At 40.2% G+C, this 25367-nt stretch overlaps 1 protein-coding gene across 5 annotated transcripts in view; it reads right to left on the bottom strand.

Moving 5' to 3' along the window:
• Positions 1-25367, bottom strand: part of VPS8 (VPS8 subunit of CORVET complex) — an 818099-nt gene that overhangs the window by 143073 nt on the left and 649659 nt on the right. For all 5 annotated transcript variants that reach the window (XM_029606199.1, XM_029606197.1, XM_029606196.1 and 2 more), the window contains one exon: positions 10894-10947. In XM_029606199.1, the coding sequence (XP_029462059.1) occupies positions 10894-10947 (54 nt within the window). The remainder of the gene's footprint in view (positions 1-10893; positions 10948-25367) is intronic.

Below are 25367 nucleotides of genomic sequence, written 5' to 3'. Positions count from 1 at the left end.
CCATTTCTCCCTTTCTTTGTGTGTTTGACAATCAAGCAGATTTGATTTCAGTTTGGTCAGCTGAGACAGCAGAGACACTTTTTCTAGTTACTATGGAAACTGAAGAGCCAAGGGGGTACTTTTTTAAACTTGCAACTAAATGAATGCTTTCCATATAAGTGTTTTTTGAGAGTCTCTGATAGAAGAGTATAATATGGATTTTGCATGTTCTACATACAATAAATACAGTGCCTTTTAAAAATCTTCACATCTGTGTACATTTTTCACATTTTGCTGTCAAAAAAATACAAATCAAATGTATGAAAGTAAGAGTTTGTTTCAATGGGTTTCCTTCAGAATATGCCTGTACTTTGCACCATATACTTCTTTCCCTCGATCTTCACAAGCCTCTCTGTCCCCACTGCACCAAAGTATCCCCAAAACATAATGCTGCCACCTCCATGCTTTACTGTAGGGATGATGATAGCAGGGGGATGTGGTTGTGTTTGTTTTATACCACATAATGCTTAGCATTGAGATCAAAAAGTTTTCACTTGGTCTCAGATGACAAAACATTCTCTCAAATGTGTGTAGTGTTCCCTAAGAGCCTGATTTTTAAAAGCATTTACATGCTTATAAATGGGTTTTACATATAAAAATGCACTTTACTTGTATAAGCTGTCTTTTGAAAACTGCTACAGTATATGCCATTGAACTGTCTATAGGATTTACCTGCATAACTGCACTTTACATGTGGAAATGACTTTAGAAAATTGCTAGGATAGTATGTTACATTTAATCACGTAACTCCTTTGAAAATTGAGCTGTTCGAGTTTCTTTGCAAACACTATGAGGCACATTATATGCTTTTTTCAGAGTGGCTTTCTTCTTGCCACCCTCACACACAAGCCATGTTTGTGGAGTAATTTTGAAAATGTTGAACAATCAACATTTTCACAGTCTGTAGCTCTTTTAAAGTAATCTTAGGCCTCACAGTGATCTGCTGCAGCAGTTTCCTTAACCTACTGCTACTGGCTTTGGAGGGACAGCCACCAGTGTCTTGGTGGTACCAAACAGTTTCCACTCTACAATGATGGCTTTGACAGTACTCCAGTGGATATTCAAACACACTGCAGTTTTTCTATAGCCTTCCTCATCTGTACTTTGAATAACGCTGTCCTGGCGTTCTTTTAATAGCTCCTTGTTCAGCATGTTTTGACTTTAGCTTTTAATTCACTTAATACAACAGAAACAGCTTGATTCTTCTTCTAGGAGTATTTGAATCAGCTCAGCTACTGTGACTGGATACTCAGGTGGACTTTAACTTATTATAGGTCTTGTTAAGGCAATGTTTTGAACTGGAGCTAATTTGGGTTTGCTATGACAGAGTGTGAATACTTGTGCAATCAAAACCTTTTTTTAAAATCTTAATTACTTTTGGAATATTTCTATAATTGCTCTCTCTCTCGATGAAAGTATAGAGTATAATGTGTATTTATTATATAAAAAATTTCTAAACCGCACATATCGCTATACTTCATGGATATACATATTTTATGTACCAAATAACTAAAAACAAGAAAACATTTATAAAACAGCCACAAACAAAATAAAAGCCACATTTTATTCAATCATGCTGGGGGTCCCATAGTTTTTAAAGGCTAACATAAATAAATGAGTCTTTTTAAAAGAATTGAACATAGGCATGAAACGTAGAGCCTCTGGAAAACTATTCCAATGATGAGGGCTGGTTACTGAAAAAGCTCTGTCTCTAGTGGTATCAAGTCTTGCTAATTTAGGAGCTGGAATGTCCAATACATTTTTGTAAGCCAATCGCAGGTGTCTTATAGGTTTTTACAGTTGAAAAGTGGATACGAACCATGTTAAAGATTCGTAATTAAGAAATTTGTAGATGAGAGTGCATATCTTATATTGAATTATCCATGTCAAGAATCCAGTCAAGATTCTTGCTGCAGGATTTTGAATGACTTGAAGAAGTCACGTGACACAGGCTGGAACTCCAAGGAGAAGTGAATTGTAATAATCCAGAGTTCAAAATGAGATATTGTAAAAACTGTATAGAAATCCTGATGATTTTATATTAGTCTGAAATTACAAAGTAGATGAAGTTTGAGGAAGGAAAATTTGACAATGGTGGAAACGTATAGATTTACTATTTATTTATTTAAGGGTTTTTTATATACCGAGGCACGTTAGAAAACATCACATCGGTTTACAATGAACATTAAATTAGCAACAACAAACTCCTACTCCTGCATTTTGATTTGTATTTTTTTAGATAACAGAATGTGAAAAATGTACAAGATTATGAAGTCTTTTATTAGGCACTGTACCTATCACTTACATTTGTAGCTACTTACTCACATTCCTGCTCTCACAGCATAACACATGAATCCTCAAAGTTGTTGCCCTTTAATGTCTACACATTTTTAAATCTAGATCAAAGCTTTACAATTTCAAAACCTGTTTTGGGGAAAGTCTGGAGGTTTGATTGATCAAGTGGAAAAAAAGAAGGGTTGTACTAGAGATTCCATGAATTTCTCTCTTGACAGAGTATCTAAGCTTATTCATGAGACTTTTGACACAAAGCTTGATGGTCCAATCGCATACACATTCTTTATGTTTGGAAGTCAGTACAGGCATTTAATAAAATGCTGTGATAATAGCAGTCAATAAGGAGGTTTTCCATGAAACCAGCAGGTAGCAGATTTAAAACAAATTGGAGAAAGAATTTTTTCACTCAATGTACAATTAGGCTTTGGAATTTGTTGCTGGAGGTTGTGGTCAAAGCATCTAGTATAGCTCCATTTTAAAGGGGTTTGGGCAAGTTTCTGGATGCATTAGAACAGGGTCCTGGCTCCACCAACTTTTCGCTGTGTCCCTGAAGAACTTCTGCAAGCATGGTCCGGTTCAGCGAGTTTGAGCAGTACAGAAGCCTGTACTCTTGCACTGAATCTCATGAGAATACAGGCAAGTCATGGCATGGCATGGCTCAAACTCGCAGACCTGTGCCATGCTTGCGGAACTGCTTCATATAGGGTGTAGGGAAAATGACTGGGGGTTGGGGATTTGAAGTTGGCCAGTGGTCTAAGACTGGGCATTTGGAGTTTCAAGATGGCTGTCAGCTGGGAGACTGAGGCTGAGGGTTCAAGGCTGCCTGGAGTGCGAAGATGGAGGAGTCCAATTTAGCTGGGAGGGGGCATCTGAGGTTGGCTGTGGGGTGGGTCTGAGGCTAGAAACTGGGTGTCCAGGTCTGGTTGGAGGTCTATTAGGGATTTGGGTCCGAGCCTGGGGGTTTATGGCTAAAGGAAATCCTAGGCTTGGGGTCACTGGCTAAGGGAGTCCGAGGCTGGGGTCCAAAGCTAGGGACTGGGAATCTGAGACTGGCTGTGAGGATTTCAGGCCGGTGGCCCGAGGCTGGCTGGGAGGGGTTGAAGGCTAGGTGCTGGGGGCATCCATAGCTGGGGTCCAAAGTTGGTGGCTGGGGACCTAACCCCATCCTTGATCCACTGGTGGGGTAGTGTACGTGGTGGGGAGGAGAGGGTAGCTGCTGGGCATGGGTAAAAAGAGAGGGGTTGTGGAGATACTAGAAACATGACAGCAGAGAAAGCCCATTTTGGCCAAGCCCAGGAAAAATGTAAAGCATGGGAGTGGGTCCCAAGGTGATGGAATGGATTGCTAATTGATTGCTGGACAAGACGACAGTGAGTATTGCTAAATGGAACAGATTATGAGGAGAGAAGAGTCATAAGTGAAAAGCCTCAAGGATCAGCTCTGGCGCTGGTTCTGTTCAATATCTTTGTGAGTGATATTGCAGAAGGGTTAGAAGGAAAAGTTTGCCTTTTTGCGGATGACACTAAGATCTGCAACAGAGTAGACACACCTGAAGGAGTAGAAAAAATGAAAAGCGATTTAAGAAAACTCAAGGAGTGGTCAAACGTTTGGCAGCTGGTATTCAATACCAAGAAGTGCAGAGTCATTCATTTGGGATGCGGAAATAATGATGAGGAGAAAGACAAAGACTGATGTGCACGGAAAGGAAGAGAGACCTTGGATGTTTAGAGTCTGATGATGATCTGAAGGCAGCAAAACAGTGTGACAAGGTGATGGTTAAGGTAAGAAGAATGCTGGGCTGCATAGAGAGAGGTGTAACTAGTGGGAAAAAGGAAGTGATAATGCCCTTGTACAGGTCTTTTGTGAGGCCTCACCTGGAGTACTGTATTCAGTTCAAGAGACAGTCTCTAAAAAAAGACAGAGACAGTATGGAGGAGGTCCAGAGTAAGGCGACCAAAATGGTGTGGGGTTTGCACTGAAAACTATATGAGATGAGACTGAAGGATCTAAATATGTATATCCTAATGGAGAAGAGACATAGGGAAGATATAATACAGATTTTAAATACCTGAAAGAAAGTAATGATACCCAGGAATCAAACCTTTTCCAATGGAAAGAAAGCTGTAGAAATTCTGAGGGCAAAGACTCAGGAACAAAATCAGGAAATATTTCTTCATGGAGAGGGTGGTGAATGCATGGAATGCCCTCTGGAAAGGGTAGTCAGGACAAGAACAGTAACAGTAATGGAATTCAAAAGGGCATAGGATAAACTCAGAAGATCCTTTTAAATAACCATATTAATTTATATTGTGCTCTTAAATCAGGCTACCACACAAGGACCTCATTAACAAATTATATCAGTTATATCAATTGCACATAGAACATGCAGAAATGAATCAGAGCACAAGAAAGATAGAACTGAGAATATAAAGCAATGGAAAGTGGATAACATGCGAAAGTTCTGGACTCCTGGGAGCAAATTTGTTCAAAAGATTGGGAGACAGGATGAAGATACAGAAACAAAAGGAGTATTGTCTGGAAAGCAGAACTGTGAATATGACCTAGGACAGGAAGGACAATTGGCAAGAAGGGACGTAATGGAAACAAAGGAAAGAAGTTAAGTAGGCTCCAGGCTGTGGATGTTTAAACGTGAAGGAGAGAGGAATAGCCTAGTGGTTAGAGCTGCAGGTTGAGAACCTGGGAATACCACTTCTCCTACTGATGCCCCCTTGTGTCCTTGGGCAAATCACTTTACCCTCTATTACCTCAGATACAAACTCAGACTGCAAGGCCTTTGGGGGGCAGGGAAACAGCTACTCTTCCTGAAATGTAATTCACTTTTTGCTCAGATTTGGAAAAAAGCAAGTACTTAAATCCAAAATCCAAATGTATAATCTTGATTTTAGGAAAAATATTTAAATGGTACCCAGTGAAAGAACTGCAGAAAGAGGGAAGAAAGGGGGAGAGTAGGTTATCTGGAAGAGGAGATATGTTGCTGAGTTTTGAAGACATTGGAAGGGCTAAACTGAAAAGAGGCATTCTGGTTAGAAGACTATTGTAGCAGTCTACGCACAAGATAAACAATGCTTGAATTAACAACTGCAAGGCACAGAAGAAGAATAGAGACAGATTTTATGGATAATGTAAATGAGAAAGCTCAGAGGTGCAGCAAACATATACAGGCATAGGGACAGTGCATAGTCTATGATCACCCTGAGATATCTAAATGCATCTGGAAGGAAAGAGGAATGGCAATGATGTTAATGAACCCTGGACAAGGGAGGAGGCATGCAGTCCTTTGCTGGAAAGTTAATAACTCCTGTTTTTGAGATTTTCTTCAGGAGATAAGCAGAACTCAACCATGAAGTGATAATGAGAAGAAAAGAGAGCGGCGAAAACATCAAGAGGAGGACGAGAAAGGTAACATTTGACTTGCATGTTGTCTGCAAATCAGTAGTAAAAGAAAAGGAAAGATGTAATCATTTTTATTTTATAACTGCTTCAGAAATGAACTCTGTAATATCTTCTACTGAAAGTATGATGTATAAGGAAGGATCAAAACTGGCGTGTTTGTGCCTTTTTACCATTTCCAGCAGAAAATAATCCTCTAGTGAACTGAGAAAGATTTTGCTCAATGTATCATATATACCATTTCCCAGCAATCAACCTGAAAAAAACTGAACATTTTCTTTTGAAAAGGAGGATATAATGCACTGCTGTCACAAAGCGTGAGTCCTTTGGCTGTGGCGTGATGAGTATGGCCCAACAGATGAACCAACTAGGCCCACGCCGACAGCAAGCAGACACGCTCAAGCTGGGGCTTGAACTAAGCTTCACCTTTACCAGCCTCTTCCACCGTAGGTTAAGCCCTTGGTTTCGGAAGCCAGCAGAACTTAGATGAGGAACCAGCAAGAGAGTGATCAAGCAGTGTGAGGACACAGCCATGGTCAGGGCAGGCAACAAAAAAAAAGGAGAGTACAAATCCAAGCAGGGGTAAAGGCAGGCAGCAAACAGACAGTAAAGATATCTGGGCATGAGTAAAGGCAGAATCCAGGCAAGGGTCAAATAAACAGCAGGCTGTCTGAGATGCTCTGTTTCGAACTTGCTCTTCCTTAGGGGAGGAATTATCCTGATACCTGTGTTTTATGATTTGTGTCTTTTTTTCAGTTTTACGATATTGTGGTTTATTATTTATGTGATTTATTAGCTTTATTATTATGAATATTTTTATATAAACCACTCTGAGCTATGGCAGAGAGTGGAATAGAAGAACGCAGTTCGAAACACAGCCTATGTTGCGATATTTGGTATTTTATGCCATCTTCCGTGTTGCAAGTTTCATGAAGATTCAACTACTACTACTACTGAAGATGCACACCATCGTATCTAGATAAGTTTCAGGATCATATTGGGCTATGGTGACTGAAATATTTTAACAGCATAAAAGAAAAATGTATAAAAAGAAGAGAGATAAGCAGATATTTTTGGACAATATGACCTATGTAAGACAGATGGTTAACAAGCGCAAGCTAACACTGATGATGTCTAGATTGATGGTCATTTAATATTTTAATATTTTATAACATTTTTTTTTGGTTACTTGTGACTAAGAATAAGCAGTTAAGGAAAGAATTTGCAGCGGTTAGGGTTATTTTTGAGGACTATTGATACAATGGTTAAGTTGAGTTATGAGGGGATATAAAACAATGGAAATATCTGTAACTACACATGAAGGTCCATGCCAGATCCCAGCTCCAGTTCTGAATGAGTTGGAAGTCCAAAGGAAGAGAGAAAACAGGACGGTGTCCTTTGAAGTTAAATATCCATTGTTCTCGGTGTTAGAAAGTCACTGAAGTTCTTGATTTACATGTGGGATATGGATTTGTAAGAAAAAAATACTGGACAGTGTCAATTATTCTTTATAGAGGTCCCTTCAGCTGTACCACCTGTTCTTTGTAACAGATTTATTAAAGAGATCACATCTTGAACATTTTCTTTTTAATAAATTCTAACATTTCTACTCTTTGAGAATTCAGAAGGCTGAACTAAGCCCAAACCATTTTAACACCTGTTGACAAGAAGAGATGAATACAAACACCTGGAGGTGCCAGGAATTGAGCCAGTTGTAATCACTACCATTTATCTAGCTTAATAATGTGATATTTCAAGGCAATGCACAAAGCTCTCTGCTGCATTGACACAGCTGTTGAAGAGAATCAAAATATTCTGCAAGCTTCAGATTCACTCTGCACCAAATCCCTAAACATTTATTAGCATAATTCACCTAAAGTAGTGAGACCAGAGATTATGGTCAAACAATGTTTATGCTCTGTAGAGCTGCTAGTGGAAACACACAAAATACTTTTCCAGAAATAAGTATAATTATAGTGTGTCCCAGCTTTACTGTGACTCTTCTCAAAGTTTGCAGCCACTAATAGCTTCATGGGGAAGATATCAGGATAGATCAGCAAAGTCAGTCTACGTTTTTAACAAAAGAGCCAATCAAAATTCCACAATTACAGCAAGGTACCAGATATGCCAGGGCTTACTTTGTACTTTCACAATGAGGGAAACATAATGAACAGTGCGTAGTTTCCCTCTGATATAATGGCTGTTCTTATACTTACGTCAACTCAAATTCTTAAGCATCGGTAAAGAAATATACAGAGGTTTTTCATCTTGGAATGCTCTGATCTTTATAAGGGTTGGGGGGAGTACATAAGAAATTGCCATGCTGGGTCAGACCAAGGGTCCATCAAGCCCAGCATCCTGTTTCCAACAGAGGCCAAACCAGGCCACAAGAACCTGGCAATTACCCAAACACTAAGAAGATCCCATGATACTGATGTATTTAATAGCAGTGGCTATTCCCTAAGTAAACTTGATTAATAGCAGTTAATGGACTTCTCCTCCAAGAACTTATCCAAACCTTTTTTAAACCCAGCTACACTAACTGACTAATCACATCCTCTGGCAACAAATTCCAGAGCTTTATTGTGCGTTGAGTGAAAAAGAATTTTCTCCGATTAGTCTTAGTAACTTCATGGAATGCCCCTATGTCCTTCTATTATTCGAAAGTATAAATAACAGATTCACATCTACTCGTTCAAGACCTCTTATGATCTTAAAGACCTCTATCATATCCCCCCTCAGCCGTCTCTTTTCCAAGCTGAACAGCCCTAACCTCTTCAGCCTTTCCTCATAGGGGAGCTGTTCCATCCCCTTTATCATTTTGGTTGCCCTTCTCTGAATCTTCTCCATCGCAACTATATCTTTTTTGAGATGCGGCGACCAGAATTGTACACAGTATTCAAGATGCGGTCTCACCATGGAGCAATATAGAGGCATTATGACATTTTCCATTTTATTAACCATTCCCTTCCTAATAATTCCTAACATTCTGTTTGCTTTTTTGACTGCTGCAGCACACTGAGCCGACGATTTTAAAGTATTATCCCCTATGATGCCTAGATCTTTTTCCTGGGTGGTAGTTCCTAATATGGAACCTAACATCATGTAACTACAGCAAGGGTTATTTTTCCCTATGTGCAACATCTTGCACTTGTCCACATTAAATTTCATCTGTCATTTGGATGTCCAATCTTCCAGTCTTGCAAGGTCCTCCTATAATGTAGCACAATCTGCTTGTGATTTAACTACTCTGAATAATTTTGTATAACCTCACTTGTCGTATTCCTTTCGAGATCATTTATATATATATTGAAAAGCACTGGTCCAAGTACAGATCCCTGAGGCACTCCACTGTTTACCTTTTCCACTGAGAAAATTGACCATTTAATCCTACTCTCTGTTTCCTGTCTTTTAACCAGTTGGTAATCCACGAAAGAACATCGCCTCCTATCTCATGAGTTTTTAGTTTTCTTAGAAGCCTCTCATGAGGGACTTTGTCAAACGCCTTTTGAAAATCCAAATACACTACATCTACCGGTTCACCTTTATCCACATGTTTATTAACCTCTTCAAAAAAAATGAAGCAGATTTGTTAGGCAAGACTTCCCTTGAGTAAATCCATGTTTGCTGTGTTCCATTAAACCATGTCTTTCTATATGCTTCACGATTTTGATCTTGAGAATAGTTTCCACTATTTTTCCTGGCACTGAAGTCAGGCTCACTGGTCTATAGTTACCCGGATTGCCCCTGGTGCCTTTTTTAAAAATTATGGTTACACTGGCCACCCTCCAGTCTTCAGGTACAATGGATGATTTTAATGATAGGTTACAAATTTTAACTAATAGATCAGAAATTTCATTTTTGAGTTCCTTCAGTACCCTAGGATGCAAACCATCCGGTCCAGGTGATTGGCCACTCTTTAGTTTGTCAATCTGGCCTACTACATCTTCCAACTTCACAGTGATTTTGTTCAGTTCGTCTGACGCAGCACCTCTGAAAACCATCTCAAGAACTGGTATCTCCCCAACATCCTCATTAGTAAACATGGAAGCAAAGAATTAATTTAGTCTTTCTGCAATGGCCTTATCTTCCCTAAGAGCCCCTTTAACCCCTCAGTGATCTAATGGTCTAACAGACTCCCTCACAGTTTTCTTGTTTCGCATATATTTTAAAAAGTTTTTATTATGAGTTTCTGCCTCTATGGCCAACTTCATTTCAAATTCTCTCTTCGCCTGTCTTATCAATGTTTTACACTTAACTTGGTAATGCTTATGTTCTATCCTATTTTCTTCAGATGGATCCTTCTTCCAGTTTTTGAAGGATTTTTTTTGGCTAAAACAGCCTCCTTCACCTCACCTTTTAACCATGACGGTAATCGTTTTGCCTTCCTTCCACCTTTCTTAATGTGTGGAATACATATGGACTGCGCCTCTAGGATTGTATTTTTAAACAATGTCCATGCCTGTTGAACATTTTTAACCTTTGCAGCTGCAGCTTTCAGTTTTTTTCTAACTATTTCCCTCATTTTATCAAAGTTTTCCTTTTGAAAGTGTAATACAGGCATGTAAATTACACCAATTTTCAAAGTGGACTTAGGGACATAAATCTGCTTGAAAAATTAGCTCACTAAATTCACCAGCACAAGTTAGGTCTGCTAAAACATCCACACAAATTTTCCATTAAAATGTATGTGCATACTTTTGAAAAGTCATAAGTAAGTGCACAAATCCAAACTCCCTCCTCCATTCGACCCTCAGGAATACCTCTTATTCTGGGTAAACATACATAACAGGCAATTTTGTAAAAGGCCATTTCTGTACATAAAACACTGTTTTATGTGCAGAAATATTTTGAAAAATACCCTCCTATGCATTGCTTGTTGAGAAACTGACAGGAGAAAACACTTCTGATATCTGGAGTGGATTCTGTGAAGAAAAGACTGAAAACATTTGTTTCTATGAGGGAGGCAGATTAATTCACCCTTGTAACGGGGTTCTTCTCAAAACCTAATACAACCTTCATTATTTTTTCATATATAAAAATAAAAACTAAAAGCAGAATACATAAGCCCAAAGCCCATGTCCATTTCCCCAGGACCTGGAACCCTGGATCACTATACTTACGATTCATCATAAAATTCTGACTTACCTTTTTATTCACAGAATCTTCTCTGGCTGAATGGTGGGAAGGCATCACTTTCATCTATTAACAATACAATTGGAAAAAGAAACAGAGCTTTTAAGATTTAATAAAACTGTACCTTTACAGTAGTTTTTTATTATTAAATTACAGACCCTGTGCATTTTCATGAAATTTCTGATCATTTTGCATTAGTACATTTGCAGTTTACGCTGAGGCAGTAAATATGATCCACTTTCGTTCATTGTCTTCAGCAATAACTTACAGTGGAAAAAATACAGAGACCAATATTCAAAATGGATTGTCGGCTAAACTTGGGACTTACCCAAATAAACCTGGGGTTTTAAATATACTCCCCTGTTGTCTGGTTAACTTTTAGCTGGGTGATGGCTTTACCCGGCTAAAACGTATCCAGATTAAAAAAAAACAAAAAACAGACATTCCAGGGGTGGAGCTTAAACTTAACCGGGTAGTGCTGAATATTGGTGCTAGCCAGTTTTGTTTAACTGGGTAAATCTGTCCATGGCAGGGTTGACTTTAGGAGGATATGGGGCCCAGGGTGAATCAAGCCATCACCCCTATTCACCAATCCCCCCTCCCCTCCTCAAAGGCGGCCCTGTTGGGAAGTATGCCCCACATCAGTTTTAGTTATTTAGTGGAGTGGGGGAGATGAGGGATTGGACCTGCAGGCCCACAAAGATTTTTTTCCCACCACTTAACTAGCTATATTTGAATAAAACTGGTTAAGTTATTCAAACAGAAAGGTTTGAAAGTTATTCACCTACATATACCTGGATAACGTCAGGCGAGTATAGTCAATGGGAAACCTATCCCACATAATATCCATCATAATTATCCAGCTAACTTTAGCCGGATAACTTGTCTGCTCACTGATTTTCTGAATATAGACCTCACCTTGTCTAAGTCATACCCTGCTAATCCATCTGGTGCAAAAGAAAGCAAGAATATGTGATCTCTCGTATTTTTTCTCCATTTGTATTTACGAATACTTGCCCCTTCATACAATTTTTAAATGATATTTTGAACATAACAATGGGCCCAATATTCAAACCTAAATGTTTATGTAAGTTAGCCAGATCAGACTCTATGGCAGGTCTAACTTAACTGGCAGTTATCTGGCTAAGTAGCACTGCCCTGTTACACCCATTGCCCGCTTCTGATTTATCCAGCTATCTACTTAGCCAGATAAGTGACTCTGGCTATGTGGCGAACCGCTGAACGTAGCCGGATATTTAGCAGCCACCACATATCTGGAGAAGTCCCTACTTATCCATTTATTTAGCAGTAAATATCAGCCTCCACATGTCTATATCACAAAACCCCTGTTTCCCAAGCATGAACTCTCATACTAGATAGATCATCGTATACACGTGTAGCACTACAGAAATGATAAGTAGTAGGGTGTTCTAGTTAATGCAGGAACACAAACTATGTCTTCAGGTGTAGATCTGATTTGCAGTTTTGTTGCTTGTATTATCAGATTGTTACATTTTAAGCATTTTTGTCTAATATTTTATAACATTTGTATTTTTTCTTTCATTTTTTCCATTGTTTACTAATTGCTTTTAGGTGCCTTCAAATCCTTCTAACCTAGATGGTGTACTCCAAACGTGTACTCCTCTTGGAAATCCATCTAAGGGCTTTTAATGCATATTTATCCATTTTTGTATCTTTTGATTATTAATTTGTTATACTAAATGTAATGTCTTCTTTAGCAAGCTTTTCTCCTTTCATCTTTTTTGTATTAATATCTTCAGTAATGTGGCAGTTTGTTCCTTTATGACAGCATGCTAATTCAACTTTAAATTAATCATAGGAGCTGCCTGATGTAACTCATTACTATGCACCCTGTACCTGAATATGTTGTTATTTTATTACAAAATGGTGCACATTTGCCATGCTTTTTCTTAAGAGATCATCATACCAAAGGGAACATTAGTTCAGAAATGGACAAACCCATGGCCTGGAGACATCATTATTTTGCACTGGTATCTTTTCTTCTCTGGAAGCCAATCAGAGGCAGCAAGAGTAGGAGCCTCCTCATGCCTAGAAGCTCCAAACTTGCTGAAGCAGCAGACACACACTCAAGCACGCGCCCACTGCTCAACTCCCCTGCCCCACTTAAGTCCTGAAAGTAAGAGTTGTGTGGGAGAGATGAACCCAACATATTAATCCCTCAGGATGAACCAGGCCAGAGAAAATATTTTTGGCTTGCTCCAGCCTAGGAACTAACCTGCTGGAGGAAGGGGTAGAGAAGGGGAGAGAGAGACACTGTGGGTCAGGAAGGGGATTGAGGTCAAGGGAACAAGAGAGGATTGGGAGAGAGAGGTGGGATGTTAAGCACAATGGGAAGGAGAGAATACAGACGGGTTTGGGAGGGGGATACTGGTGCTGGGTAGAGTGTGCAAGAGGCACTCCATGCATACACTCACATTCCCCTCAGTCACTCATGCACACCCCCTGATCACCTGGTTACTTGCATACATACACTCCACTCACATACTGAAACGTCTCTTGCCCAGTGTGTACCAGACACATCCCAACCACTCAGTCATAGACACTTCACACACTCATTTGTGTAAATTTACCCTACCCAGTCCCACACATACAGATTTAAGAAAATGTCAGTAAGCTGTATGGATTTTTTTTTTTTTTAGCGTTTCTTCTCTTTCCCTTGTTTTTCCAGAGAAGCTCTCCGCCCACTCAAGGAGCAACAAGGGGGATCCTGCCGGTGTAGATGAGAGCCAGTAATGTGGCTTTGTATAAAAAAATGTTTGTCCACCCCTGATCTAGTTCCTTCACAAGTCTGCATGATACCTGAAGTTTGCATATGAAGAACAACTATATATTTTGCAGGGCAGCAGAGTAAATGTCTTATATTCTTATCAGTTATCCCCTTTTCAGTTTCTTCTAGAAATTTTGGAGCTTGGCTCCTCATCTATTCTAACAAAGGAAATGTATCACAGATGAAATGTTTGTACTGCAACAGGATGACTGTGGGAAAACCAGGGGAAAGAGAGAAAATGAATACACAATCTGTTGTAATTTCACAGAATAAAAATTCAGTTAGAAGCGTTCAGAATTTCTGCAGGCTGTTGAAAGCAACAGAGGCTCAAATTCATGCTTCAGGTAGCCAGGACAAAGGGCAAGACCTGCACCATCTTCTCATACTCCCTGCTGGCTTAATTACATTGCAGTAGTGCACAATAACAAAGTCCTACAAAAGGGGTGCACATGAAGTCTGTGAAAGGACACAAAACAAAATCAAACATTAAATAAAACCAATGTGATTTTCTGCTTGTGTATTTGTAACAGAAAATGGTGATATCGAGAAAAAATACTGAAAAAGAAGAAGCAGGCAGCGGGAAGGAAAATGGGCAAAATCCTTCCAGGCCCAGATGCAGACTGGTAGGATGTGCAGATGACCTCATGCGTTGAAGGTCAAGGAAACCTGTAAGAGAACTTTGCATGTAGTGCTGCTTTGGATCTCCTGTTGCCTTCATTTCCGGCTCAGATTCCCTTGGCTCAGTTTTCAGGACAACTGCTGTGAAGAACAACCATCCTAAAGTGGTGTACAGAGAGCGAGCAACTGTCTGAGCTGTCATGTCATGTCTTAATCTGAGCATAGTGTCTTAATCGAAGCTGCTGTAACAGCTTTCCCTCTGTTACAGCAGAATGGTGTGCATAATACTTGGTTCAGCTCAATGAACTCCTGTTTTGCACAATTTATATTTATTTAAATTTGTTAGTCACCTGGAAATTTTAGTATCATGGGAAGGTGCCAAGTTGAAAGCACTGAGAAGCAAAGTACTTTTTCACCTCTAAAATAAATTCGGCATTTATCTTAGTGCGATTCTGGAAGGACGGCCTCACAACATGAAGAGTGTCCTTTTTCTAATTTTAGTCTATATTCATCTCAATGGCTACTGAATGGCAGTAGGATGTTAACAATTTGCAGTCCCTTCCAACCAAAGCTAGATTTGAACTGATGATACAGAAGCTATTTATCCAAATGCCAATCCACTGAGCTATCTGGTATCTAAACCTCACTGTCTTTTTAATTAGCAGCCCCTAGAAACATGACCTGTCTGACTGTTCTTTGTATAAGAAGAAAGCTTGTAGGTAAGATAATCAAAAGACTGCATACAATCACAAAAGCAATGCTTCCCACACAGCAGGAGGAGAACAGTTTAGTCTGTAATAATGATCCATTCACTGCTGGTAGATGATGTGTTTTGGTAACTTGCAGCATTTTCTACAGAGAAGGCTGGGGACCCGGCTACAAAACAGTAACAGAGAGAGAGAAAGTATAGACTTTTGTAGGTTGGGATTAGAAACTATCAAATCTGGAGCATATCTACTTTGATGCCCTGGCAGCCAGAAGAATTTGGGAGGACTGAAAAATCATAGAGACATAAATACAAACTAAGCTATAATTCATGCATGCAAATGTAATTGTGACACTTGACAATTAAAAAAAAAAAAAGCAAATTTATACATTGCTCACAAAATCTCCAACACTCCTAAAATGACTCTGCTAAAACACAGGAATGGTTAACAGATACTGGTGCAAGGGCACGCATGTACACATGCATGCCGGCTCGTGCAAAAGGATGTGGCCATTTTATAACATACGCGTACACGTGCGCCCAATTTTATATGGATGTGCACATGTGCATGCAAATGCAGACTCTACCGCATAAGTGGGGGAATTTTATAAGGAGCATGCGCAGACGCCATAGGGAGATTTCCCAGTTCGTGCCCAGTTAAGGGAAAGGACTTCCCAACCCCCCTAGTTTAGTAGTCTCCCTTTCCCCCTATTAGTCCGACCCTTAAAACTCCGCTGACTAGACTAGATTTTTTCTTTTTTATTACTTACACGCCATCCATCTCAGTAGTAAAATTATGTGGCAGGGGATCCCGGCACGTGCACATTTTGTGTTAAATTCCCGGAATCCCCATGTCCCGCCCTTGCACTGCTTTTGGGCTCTCTCACTTGTGTGCGTCTTGGGAGACAGGAGTGTACAAGGGCCGCTTTTAAAATCCACTTGGTGTGTGCTGGCCGAACATACTTGCATGTCTCCTGGTTTTGGTGTACGCTGGGTTTTTTTTTAAATTCAGCCCCAAAGTTCTATAAGCGAACAGTACCATTTGAAATTGCTAGGTTTGTGTTAAGAATACTTTTCTAGTTATACATTCAAAATTATTTTGAGATAAAACACTAAATTTGGGGGGGGCAAGATGTCGGCGTAACCAGACACGTATTCGTTGAGCTCCGTTTGTCTTTTAAAAATTTCCTTACAATGCCGGCAAAAAGAAAAGGCAAACTCCGAATCTTTCCTTCAGATTCGGAAGTAATGGCCACTCAACGTTTAATAACTTCATACGTACCTGGAAGGACTATCGAATTGGGAGATGAAGGCTCCGCTGTGGAGTTTGGTGAGGAAGCACTGGCTCTACCTGGAGAAGTTTCTCTCTCTCCCCCGGATCCGCGTAAGCCCGGAACAACTACACTCCCCGAGAGCCCTCTGGCAGGCGAGTCGCAGGGCCGTGACGCAGCAGATGCGTCTCGTTCAGGAGGAGGTCAGAGGGCAGAAGATGCCAGCACTCCGGAGCAAGCCTCATCGGGCTCTGGGACAGTACGAGCCGATGTGTTGACAGCGGTGGCTCCGGCGTCCACTCCGATATCGGAGAGGGTAATAGAGGAAACCGGAGGAGTGCAGAACACCTTTGGAAGGGAAGTTTCGCTGGCGGGACTATCTCCAGTGCAGGGAACGGGTGAGTCAATCTTAAGACCCCGTTTTCAGATGCCTGGGAGGCCGGACAAAATAACCTTGGAGGCGATTTGGGACATTATGGCAGCTTTGGTAAAATCAATAGGTGACTTCCAAGATAATTTAGATGGAATGGAACAAAAATTGGTGGTCTGTGACGCACAGATTAAAGATATGAAGCCAAGATTGGAAAAAGTTGAAATTGAGGCGGGGAAAATTCAAGACTGTAATCTGAAGATCATAAAGGACTTAAATGTAATGTCCAGGAGAGTAGAACTTATGGAGAATTACTCGAGACATTTGAATTTAAGGCTCTTAAATTTCCCGAAAATGGTGGGGGAATTACTCTATGTTACGCTTAAGAATTATTTTAAAGAGGTCTTAAAATTCAAGGAAGATGAAATGCCGTCTGTTAATAAAATATATTTCCTGCCTATATCTACTAAAAATAAAGAAAAACAGCAAATTGATACAGAAAAAGGTAATTTGACAAAGTTTCTGGAAGATTCTGCTTCGGAGTATTATGAATGTGCTACATTGTTAGTAACATTCATAATAGAGAAAGATATAACGGAAATTATGAAGAGATATTTTAAAAATATTGATCTCCAATTTAGGGGAACTAAGATACGGGTATTTCCAGATTTCGCTCCTGTTACTCAAGATAAGAGACGGGCTTTCCTTACCATGAGATCCCAAGTAATTGCTCTTGGCTTCTCATATGTATTAAAATATCCCTGCAAATGTGTTATAAGATCATCAAAAGATTGCTACATTTTTATTTATCCTGAGCAATTGAAATCCTTCTTGAATGCAAGACGGGTAATAGGTATCCCCGGATCAAAGCCCTAAACTAGGATCCAAAAAAAAAAAAAAAGTATGATGGTCACTTATTTACGTTAAGGCCTATCACTGCAAATGTTTAATTGTATAAGTAACTTCCTATATTCTGTCCCCCTGATCTGGATTTCTAAATAAGGGGAATGCTTTATATTTTATAGGATAAGATATAATATGTGGTTGTTAGGTTTATTTTCTTTTGATTTGGATGTATAAATGCATTCCCATTTTTCTCTGTGAGTTGGTTGGCTTGCTCTGTAACTAAAAATGATTAAAAATAAAAAAAAAATAAAAAAACCCAACACTAAATTTGGGAGGTTTATGCCCTTAAATGTAAAGCATAATACATGTGCACAACCAACTATTCAGTACAATGCATAGAGTGGCATTTCGGAGGACAATAGGATAAAAGAGATACAAATAACATCAAAGTTATTATTCCTGGGTTAATTTTAGCCACTGCTGATTCTAAGAAAAAGAGAAGCTTTTATAGAAGTGGGGGTGAGGCGGGAGGGCTGTGGAAACTAGAAGCCCTACTAACTTGCTACACACTTCATGAGATGGGTTACTTCTGAAACAGGATGATATATTATCCACAAAATATTACTATTAGCTCAAGTGGTAGAGAGAAATGAAATTTCACATTGCAGTATTCTTTACAAAGTTGCATTTGGCTATAGAAGGTCTTTGGCTGTACAGATCCCATTACAAATCACTGCACTATCCCAGCTGCAGCTGGATGGAATCTTATGTCTATTACAGCTTGCAACACAAACTGGCAAACATTTTCTTTTCTTAAAAACAAGCTCTCCAAAGTATTATTCTGGATGATAATCATCAAATATGTGATTTGTGTGAAAGTTCTACCACAGCCATGTGATATGTGGCCAATCATGTGGCTTCATTTATTGGCCATTATAGTCCATTCTCTTATCAGCAGGACTAAAATATTTATCTATTGAGAAAACAGTGGGAAAAAATTAGGTGCATTAATAAACTATTAAGAAAACACAGAATTTCTTTTTCTGGCAGCAAAGTGACATGTTATTCATATTTGGATACAGAAACAGTTCTATAGCTATCATCTAATTGGTGTTACATCTATTATTCCACAAAATTACAGAATAATTCCACAAAATTACAGAAAAGGCTTAAGCCACATACTCATTAATGCTGGAGCTCTATCATATACCAACACTGAGATAAGAACCAAGTTACTAACTGGCAACAGGATGTGATACCATGAGCGGTCTCTGGCGTGCCAGAGGACAGATTCAGGCTGGACTCTGGCTATTCTCTCAAATCTTTGCTGTTTACTGACAAAAAAAACAAGCAAGCAGAAACAGCCCTGCATACCTCAGCAGTTCAAAACAAAAGTCAGAAAGCAATTCATGGGATACAGTGTTAGTTTTCCCTAGACTTCCTGCTCTTCTCAGGGGCCCCCTATTCTCTCTGGGCTTCGTTTCTTATTCCCCTTCTAAGGAAAGCACCCTAAGAGGAGAGCTCCCTGTCTGTGTGTGGCTTAAGGTGGACCAGGCTAAATGGAGGGGTCTCTCATACACTCTTTTATACAGGAATACTCAAAATTAAGGGCTGCGTAGAAGAACTTACCACTGGGACTAACATGCCTGTGTTGCAGATGAGCAGTATTAGAAGCATGCCAAAGAGGGGGGAAAGTGGAGGGGCAGGCAGATCTCTTCTCAATTCTCTCTTAGTACTCTGTAGGTGCATCAACCCAGGACCGGGGCAAAGGTATTAGGAACCCGGGTGGAACCTTCAAAGTTGCGCCGCCCACCAACCCCCATTGATTTTCAAGCCAACCCCTCCCCTCTGAGATCTGACAACTAAAATCAACAATTATGATGATCCCATTACTATCCTTCCTAGAACAATCCTTTAAAAACATATAATTGATCCAACAATCACAATACCGAGCAACTCCTCTCCAAAGTATATAAAAAAAGAAAAAACAGAAAGGGATCAATAACAATACCACACTCTTTTACCTAAAAATATCTACAAATCTTAGAGAGAAAACGGTATCAGGTAGTAGTGCCTCCAATTTAATCCACCGTCTCTCGCCCGCAATGGACCTCGGGCAGTATCAGCCCAAACGGCACTGTAGCTTTAATCATCTACCGTCTAACTAATGAAAAAAAATATAATAAAACGTTTTTTATTTTATTACACTCATAATAATATCCCAAAAATATTTGGGGTTCTTTTATTCCATCTATTATCACTAATTTGGGTGGATTTATTGAACTACTGTGAAGCTAAGTATTCTTTGTGAATTATAATGCTTTTTGCTAGCAGCTAGTTCTTTGCTCATCAGGCATAGAAGCAGATGTCCACTGTAGTTATAGCTGGTATCCTTGATCATGACAATAACTGAGATTTTGTCAGTAACTTTGTAAAGAATACTGCACCCACCCTCCTCTGGATTGGTAAGAGGTTATGTCCATGACCAGGGCATGAAAGTTCATGTTGCCTTATAGCACTGACATACACTTTTTTAGAACTTGGCTTCAGTGATAAAATGCGCCATTTATTATTGTTAATTTGCTGAATTCAAATATGACAATTAAACCAGCTGATTGGCTATTTCCATGATATTTAAGTTTTTACATTTTATGTTTATGTCTATTGCATAGATAGTACAGTTTTAATCATAAATCGTAAACAGGTTTTATTGTGTATTTTTGGTTGCATAATATTTCAACTGTCCTGTTTATGTAACACTTAAAAATTAAAACAGCAAAAGGCTTATAGAAATAAAATTTACTATGAAACTATATGTACATAGGTTAGTCCTTATTCAGAGGCTACTTGGCTCGTCTCTATTCATTAAATTGAAAATCTCTTGTCACTGTCCAGCAATAGTCTGTAAGCATGGATAGGATCCATTTGCTCCGATACCATTTTTTCATTGCTACAATGTCCTGGTGAAATTGCTCACAATGCTCACCGCTCACTGCTCTGCAGTTTGGTGGAAAAAACATAGATGGGTGCGCAAAAAAATGTATCAGTTAATTGCATCATCTCGAAGAAGTTCATGAATCTGAGAGCCAACAAATTCACCTTCCTTTATCTTAGCTTCACTTAATTTTGGAAATGTACCACCAAGGTACTTAAAAGCTGTTTTAGTTATGTCCATGGCCTTGTGTCCAAAAAGCAAGTACTGGCTAAACCCAGCCATAAATGTATTCATAGATTCAGTCAAAGATGTATATTAGTCTTGTCTGGTTTAATTTGAGATCCTTTCCCTTCTTAACTCACTTACCCTCTGCAATTCCCAAGTTTAAAAGTCATATATACCGACCCAGTAGCATATCTTGAAAACTAAACTAATCAATTTTAAGCATAATTTTAATTCTCAGTAACCCAAATTTAGTAAAGTTTGACTGGCTGTAGACCAGTAGTTAGGCCCTTACAGCTACAGACACTGAGATATCTTGTTTATGATCTTGTGGCAGGATCTTTCTACAACATGTCCTATTTTTCCATTGCAATTTCTTCTATTGCATGCCGCTTTCTGTTTGTGAACCTGCACACTGACTTGTGTCCATTTCATACAAGTATACATTCTGCTTTCTGCAAAGGGGACTTTAGATCCTGCCTATCTGGATTAGTGGTTAGGCATGCTTTCTGTGTACACAGGGCACAAAAGCTGAGCACTCAGAATAAAGCTGAATCCTGTTTCTGTGGTTTTCTTTTTTTTCTTGTAGTTTATATATGGCCCACAGAACAGAGTTCACTAACATGACCTTGGCCTAAACTATACTGACCTAGTATCTACCTCACCTATAATTCTACCCAAGGTCTATTACTACAATGTCATGGGTGATGCCTCGACAGTAGGTTATTTGAGACTGAGGCAGATGAGAATTTACAGTGAATGCCAAATAGCAGAAGCTGCATCTAATGATGGGTCGGGAAACACCCTTAGTGAATCGAGGGTTAAGTATTAGTGTAGGGGTCTGTCTCTCTCTCTCTCTCGCTCTCTCCCTGCATCATGCTGAAACAGGCCTGTCAGGAGACATCGTGAACCGCGATATACTGGCAATGTAGCCCAAATTGGGCTAATAGCGCAACTTGCGATAACAGCCTTTCGCATAGCTGATAGTGCAATTCGCGATACACATGCTTATTAGCATAAGGTACACCCCTTTTTGGTATCGCATGCGATACCAATGCGATATTGGAAAATGAGGCCCTAAGTGATTAACCTTGATCTTAGCAATTAATTATAGACCTATTACAAATAATTGACAGATTAAAATAAAATCCCTTAAATTTATTAGGGTATTTTAAATTGGATTTAGCATCCTTATTCCTTATACAATTTTAACATGTCAACAACATTAAGATGCAGAGAGCAGTACAGTGCAGAATGGAGGCTATCCAGTCTTTTGCATTGAGTGCCAGATGCATAGCAGAATTGCTTACCTGTAAAAGGTGTTCTTCAGGGCCAGCATGATGCCAGTCCTCACACGTGTGACATCATCCAATAGAGCCTGGCACAAAAAACATGTCAAAGTTTGTACAACTCTGACTGAGCCTCTCTGAGCATGCATTATACCACAAGTCCACATGGGTTACATTCAGTCTGATAACATAGAATTATAAGAAAAACCCACCAAGTGGAGACTCAATTCCACTGGAAGGTGGGCAGGTCTCACGAGGACTGACATCCTGCTGTTCTGAACATCTGTTACAGGTAAGCAACTCTTTCTCTGAGTATAAACAGGATGGCAGCCCTCACACATGGGTGAATCCCTAGCTACAAGCAGGCCCCCCCAACAAAAAGGGGGGAGGGGGCAATAACAATATTTTTCTTGGCAACAGGCTTTTTTTGCATATCTCACTCTCTCTCTCTCTCTCTCTCTATATATATATATATATAGATATCCTAAAAGGGGGACTGCCTGAACAAAAACAATGGGTCCTAGGTGGGAAAAGGGTTGGGTTCTAAACCTCAAACAAGTTCCAAAGGACAGATTGGCCAAACTTGCTGCTGCACCAGCCACCCCTGACCAAACGGTAATGTAATGTGATCAGGCCTGGATCTGCCAATAGTTATACTAGGTCTGTGCCAAGGGTGGCAAAACTCTGGGGCAGTAGGTCAGCTGAAGATTTGCAGACTCCCAGATCTCCCGAATCTCACTCAGCCGAGAACAGGAGGGGAGGGGTGAGGCTGGAAGGATCAGAGCAAAGAACAACTGCTCTACTCCCAATTCCAGTCTCCACTGCCCTGCACTCCCCAACCGCACCTCATCCACAGAGTAAAAAAAATAAAAAGTCACTCTGCTCCCGAATCCAGTCCCTCTCTCCCTGTCATTCAGAGTCATGAGGGGAGGAGGTGAGCATGGAGCAGGGAGAGCAGAGCAAAGAAGACTGTACCTTAGACCATCTGCTCTGTTCCTTGTCCGAGGAAAGGGAGGAGATGACAGCACCACTAGAGTCTAGGGGCAGCAAAATCCTAAATCCATCACTAGATGTGTTCGAGTGAATGGAACTTCATGTTACAGCTTTGCAGATCTCCTCCATGGGACTGCTCGCAAGTGGGCCACCAACATTACCATGGCTTGGATAGAATGAGCCTTGACATGACCCACAAGATGCAATCTTGCCTGAGCATAGCAGAAGGAGATGCAGTCTCCTACCCAACTGGATAGCGACTGTTTGGCAAAGGTGATTCATAGCCTGTTCTGATCAAAAGAAACAAAAAGCTGGGTGGACTGTTTATGCGCGTTTATCTGCTACAGATAGAATACTAAGGCTCTATTGCTGTCCAAACTGTGTAGGACTTGTTCATCTTGGTGAGGATGATGCTTGGGAAAAAATGTTAGGACAACAATCGAATGGTTAAAATGGAAGTCTGACACCACTTTAAGAAGGAATTTAGGGTGTGTACGCCTATAGTAAAAGAACTTAGTGTAAGGTGAATAAGTCACTAAGGCCAGGAGTTCACTGACTCTGCGTACTGAAGTGACCACCACCAAAATTATGACCTTCCAGGTCAGGTACTTCAGATCACAGGAGCGCAATGGCTCGAAAGAAGCTTTCATCAGCTGAGCTAAAACCATGTTGAGATCCCAGGACACAGCAGGAGGCCCTAAGGAAGGCTGCAGATGAAGCAGACCCTGCATGAAACGTACAACTGTAGATTGTACAGAGATGGGCATACCTTCTACACCATGGTGATATGTGCCAATCGCACTAAGATGAACCCTAACCAAGTTGATCTTGAGATCAGTGTTGGAGAGATGTAGAAGGTAGTTGAGCAGTTTTTGTATTGAGCAAGAGAAAGTGTCTAGGGCCTTTGCTCACACTATATTTATTTTTATTTATTTATTTAGGGCTTTTTTATACTGACACTCATGATTCCAATCATATCGTATCGGTTTACCTTAAACAGCGGTGCAATAACATTAACATCGATGTGAACAGTAGGCAAAGAGAGAAAAAGTGAATGAAAGTTACAATAAACAGGGGCACTTGAACTGGGAGGAGGAAAGCCAGAGGTATGGCTAACATAGAGATAAATAATACTTAGTCTCAGAAATAAATAATATCTAGACATCTACTTAGGACTATAATAATCACTTGTACTCAGGATTGAATATTATCAAATATATACATGATATCCTATACCTAGGGCTGTGGAATATCATATGATTCCTGACTAAATAGTATTTGTTCATAAAACTCAGGACTGATTAATATAACGTCAGAAGCCATGTCGGGGATGGGGAATGTTGATTGGCGGATCAAGGTGAGTTGTAGCAGCAGGGGATGTCAAAGGGAGAGAAGTTCAAGATGATTTCCCTGGGTGCCTTGATACTTTCCTCAATCTAAAAGATGCCAACACTCAAATCAAGATCTTCTCCTTTCACCAGAAGTATCTCAGGTTTATGATGGGAAACCAGCACTTCCAGTACCACGATCTGCTATTTGGGCTAACATCTGCCCTGCAGGTCTTCACAGAATGCTTATCTGTGGTGGTGGCGCATCTTTGCAGACTGGGAGTTCCTTTTCTGGATAATTGACTGATCAAGTGCATCTCTCAGGCAGGGGCTCATGAGTCCATGCAGGGGATCAGGAGTCCACCCTAAATTCCCATATATGGAAAACCTCCTCAATTTCAGTCCATAAGACTTTCTGGTGAAAACTTTCTGGAAGCTATGAGGACACAAGACACATTCTCTGAGAGGTCGAGGGTTGCAGGATCAACTTTTTAACATCCAAGCTGTGAGCGAGCGGCCTGGTGATTGGGATGCCACAACCTGCCCTGGTCTTGAGTCATGAGAGCTGGGGAACTCCCCAGTCTGATCGGTTTCCAGATGGATAACTCCCAGAGGAGTGGAAACCAAATATGCCTTGGCCAATGAGGGCTTTGAGGATCATACTCCCTTTGTCTTCTCCGAGTATCAACAAAGTCTTCACTACCAGTGGAACTGGAGGATATGCATTCAGAAGAAATGAAGGGTGAAAACATCTGAGGCTAGCTTGTCATGTACCCTGTGTGTGGAAAGAACAGAGGAACCTTCCTGTTCCAAAGGGACATGAACAGGTGCACCTCTGGGTCCCCCAGAGGCAGAAGGATTCTATTCATTACCCTTTGGTCTAGGGACCATGCATGTGCTCTGACTCAGTCTATCCACTACCCCATTCTCTAGACCAGCCAGATACGTGGCCCTGAGTACCATCCCATGGGAGAGGGCCCATGACCACATCTAGAGCACCTTGTGACACAGAAATTAAGAACCTGTATCTCTCTGCTTGCTGACATAGTACATTGTCATTTGGTTGTCTGGATCCGCAAAATTTTGTTGGATAGCTGAT

This window comes from Rhinatrema bivittatum, chromosome 6 (assembly GCF_901001135.1).
Source record: "Rhinatrema bivittatum chromosome 6, aRhiBiv1.1, whole genome shotgun sequence".
Lineage (NCBI taxonomy): Eukaryota > Metazoa > Chordata > Amphibia > Gymnophiona > Rhinatrematidae > Rhinatrema > Rhinatrema bivittatum.
Note: the sequence above shows the minus strand (reverse complement) of the source record. Positions and strands in the feature narration are given on the sequence as shown.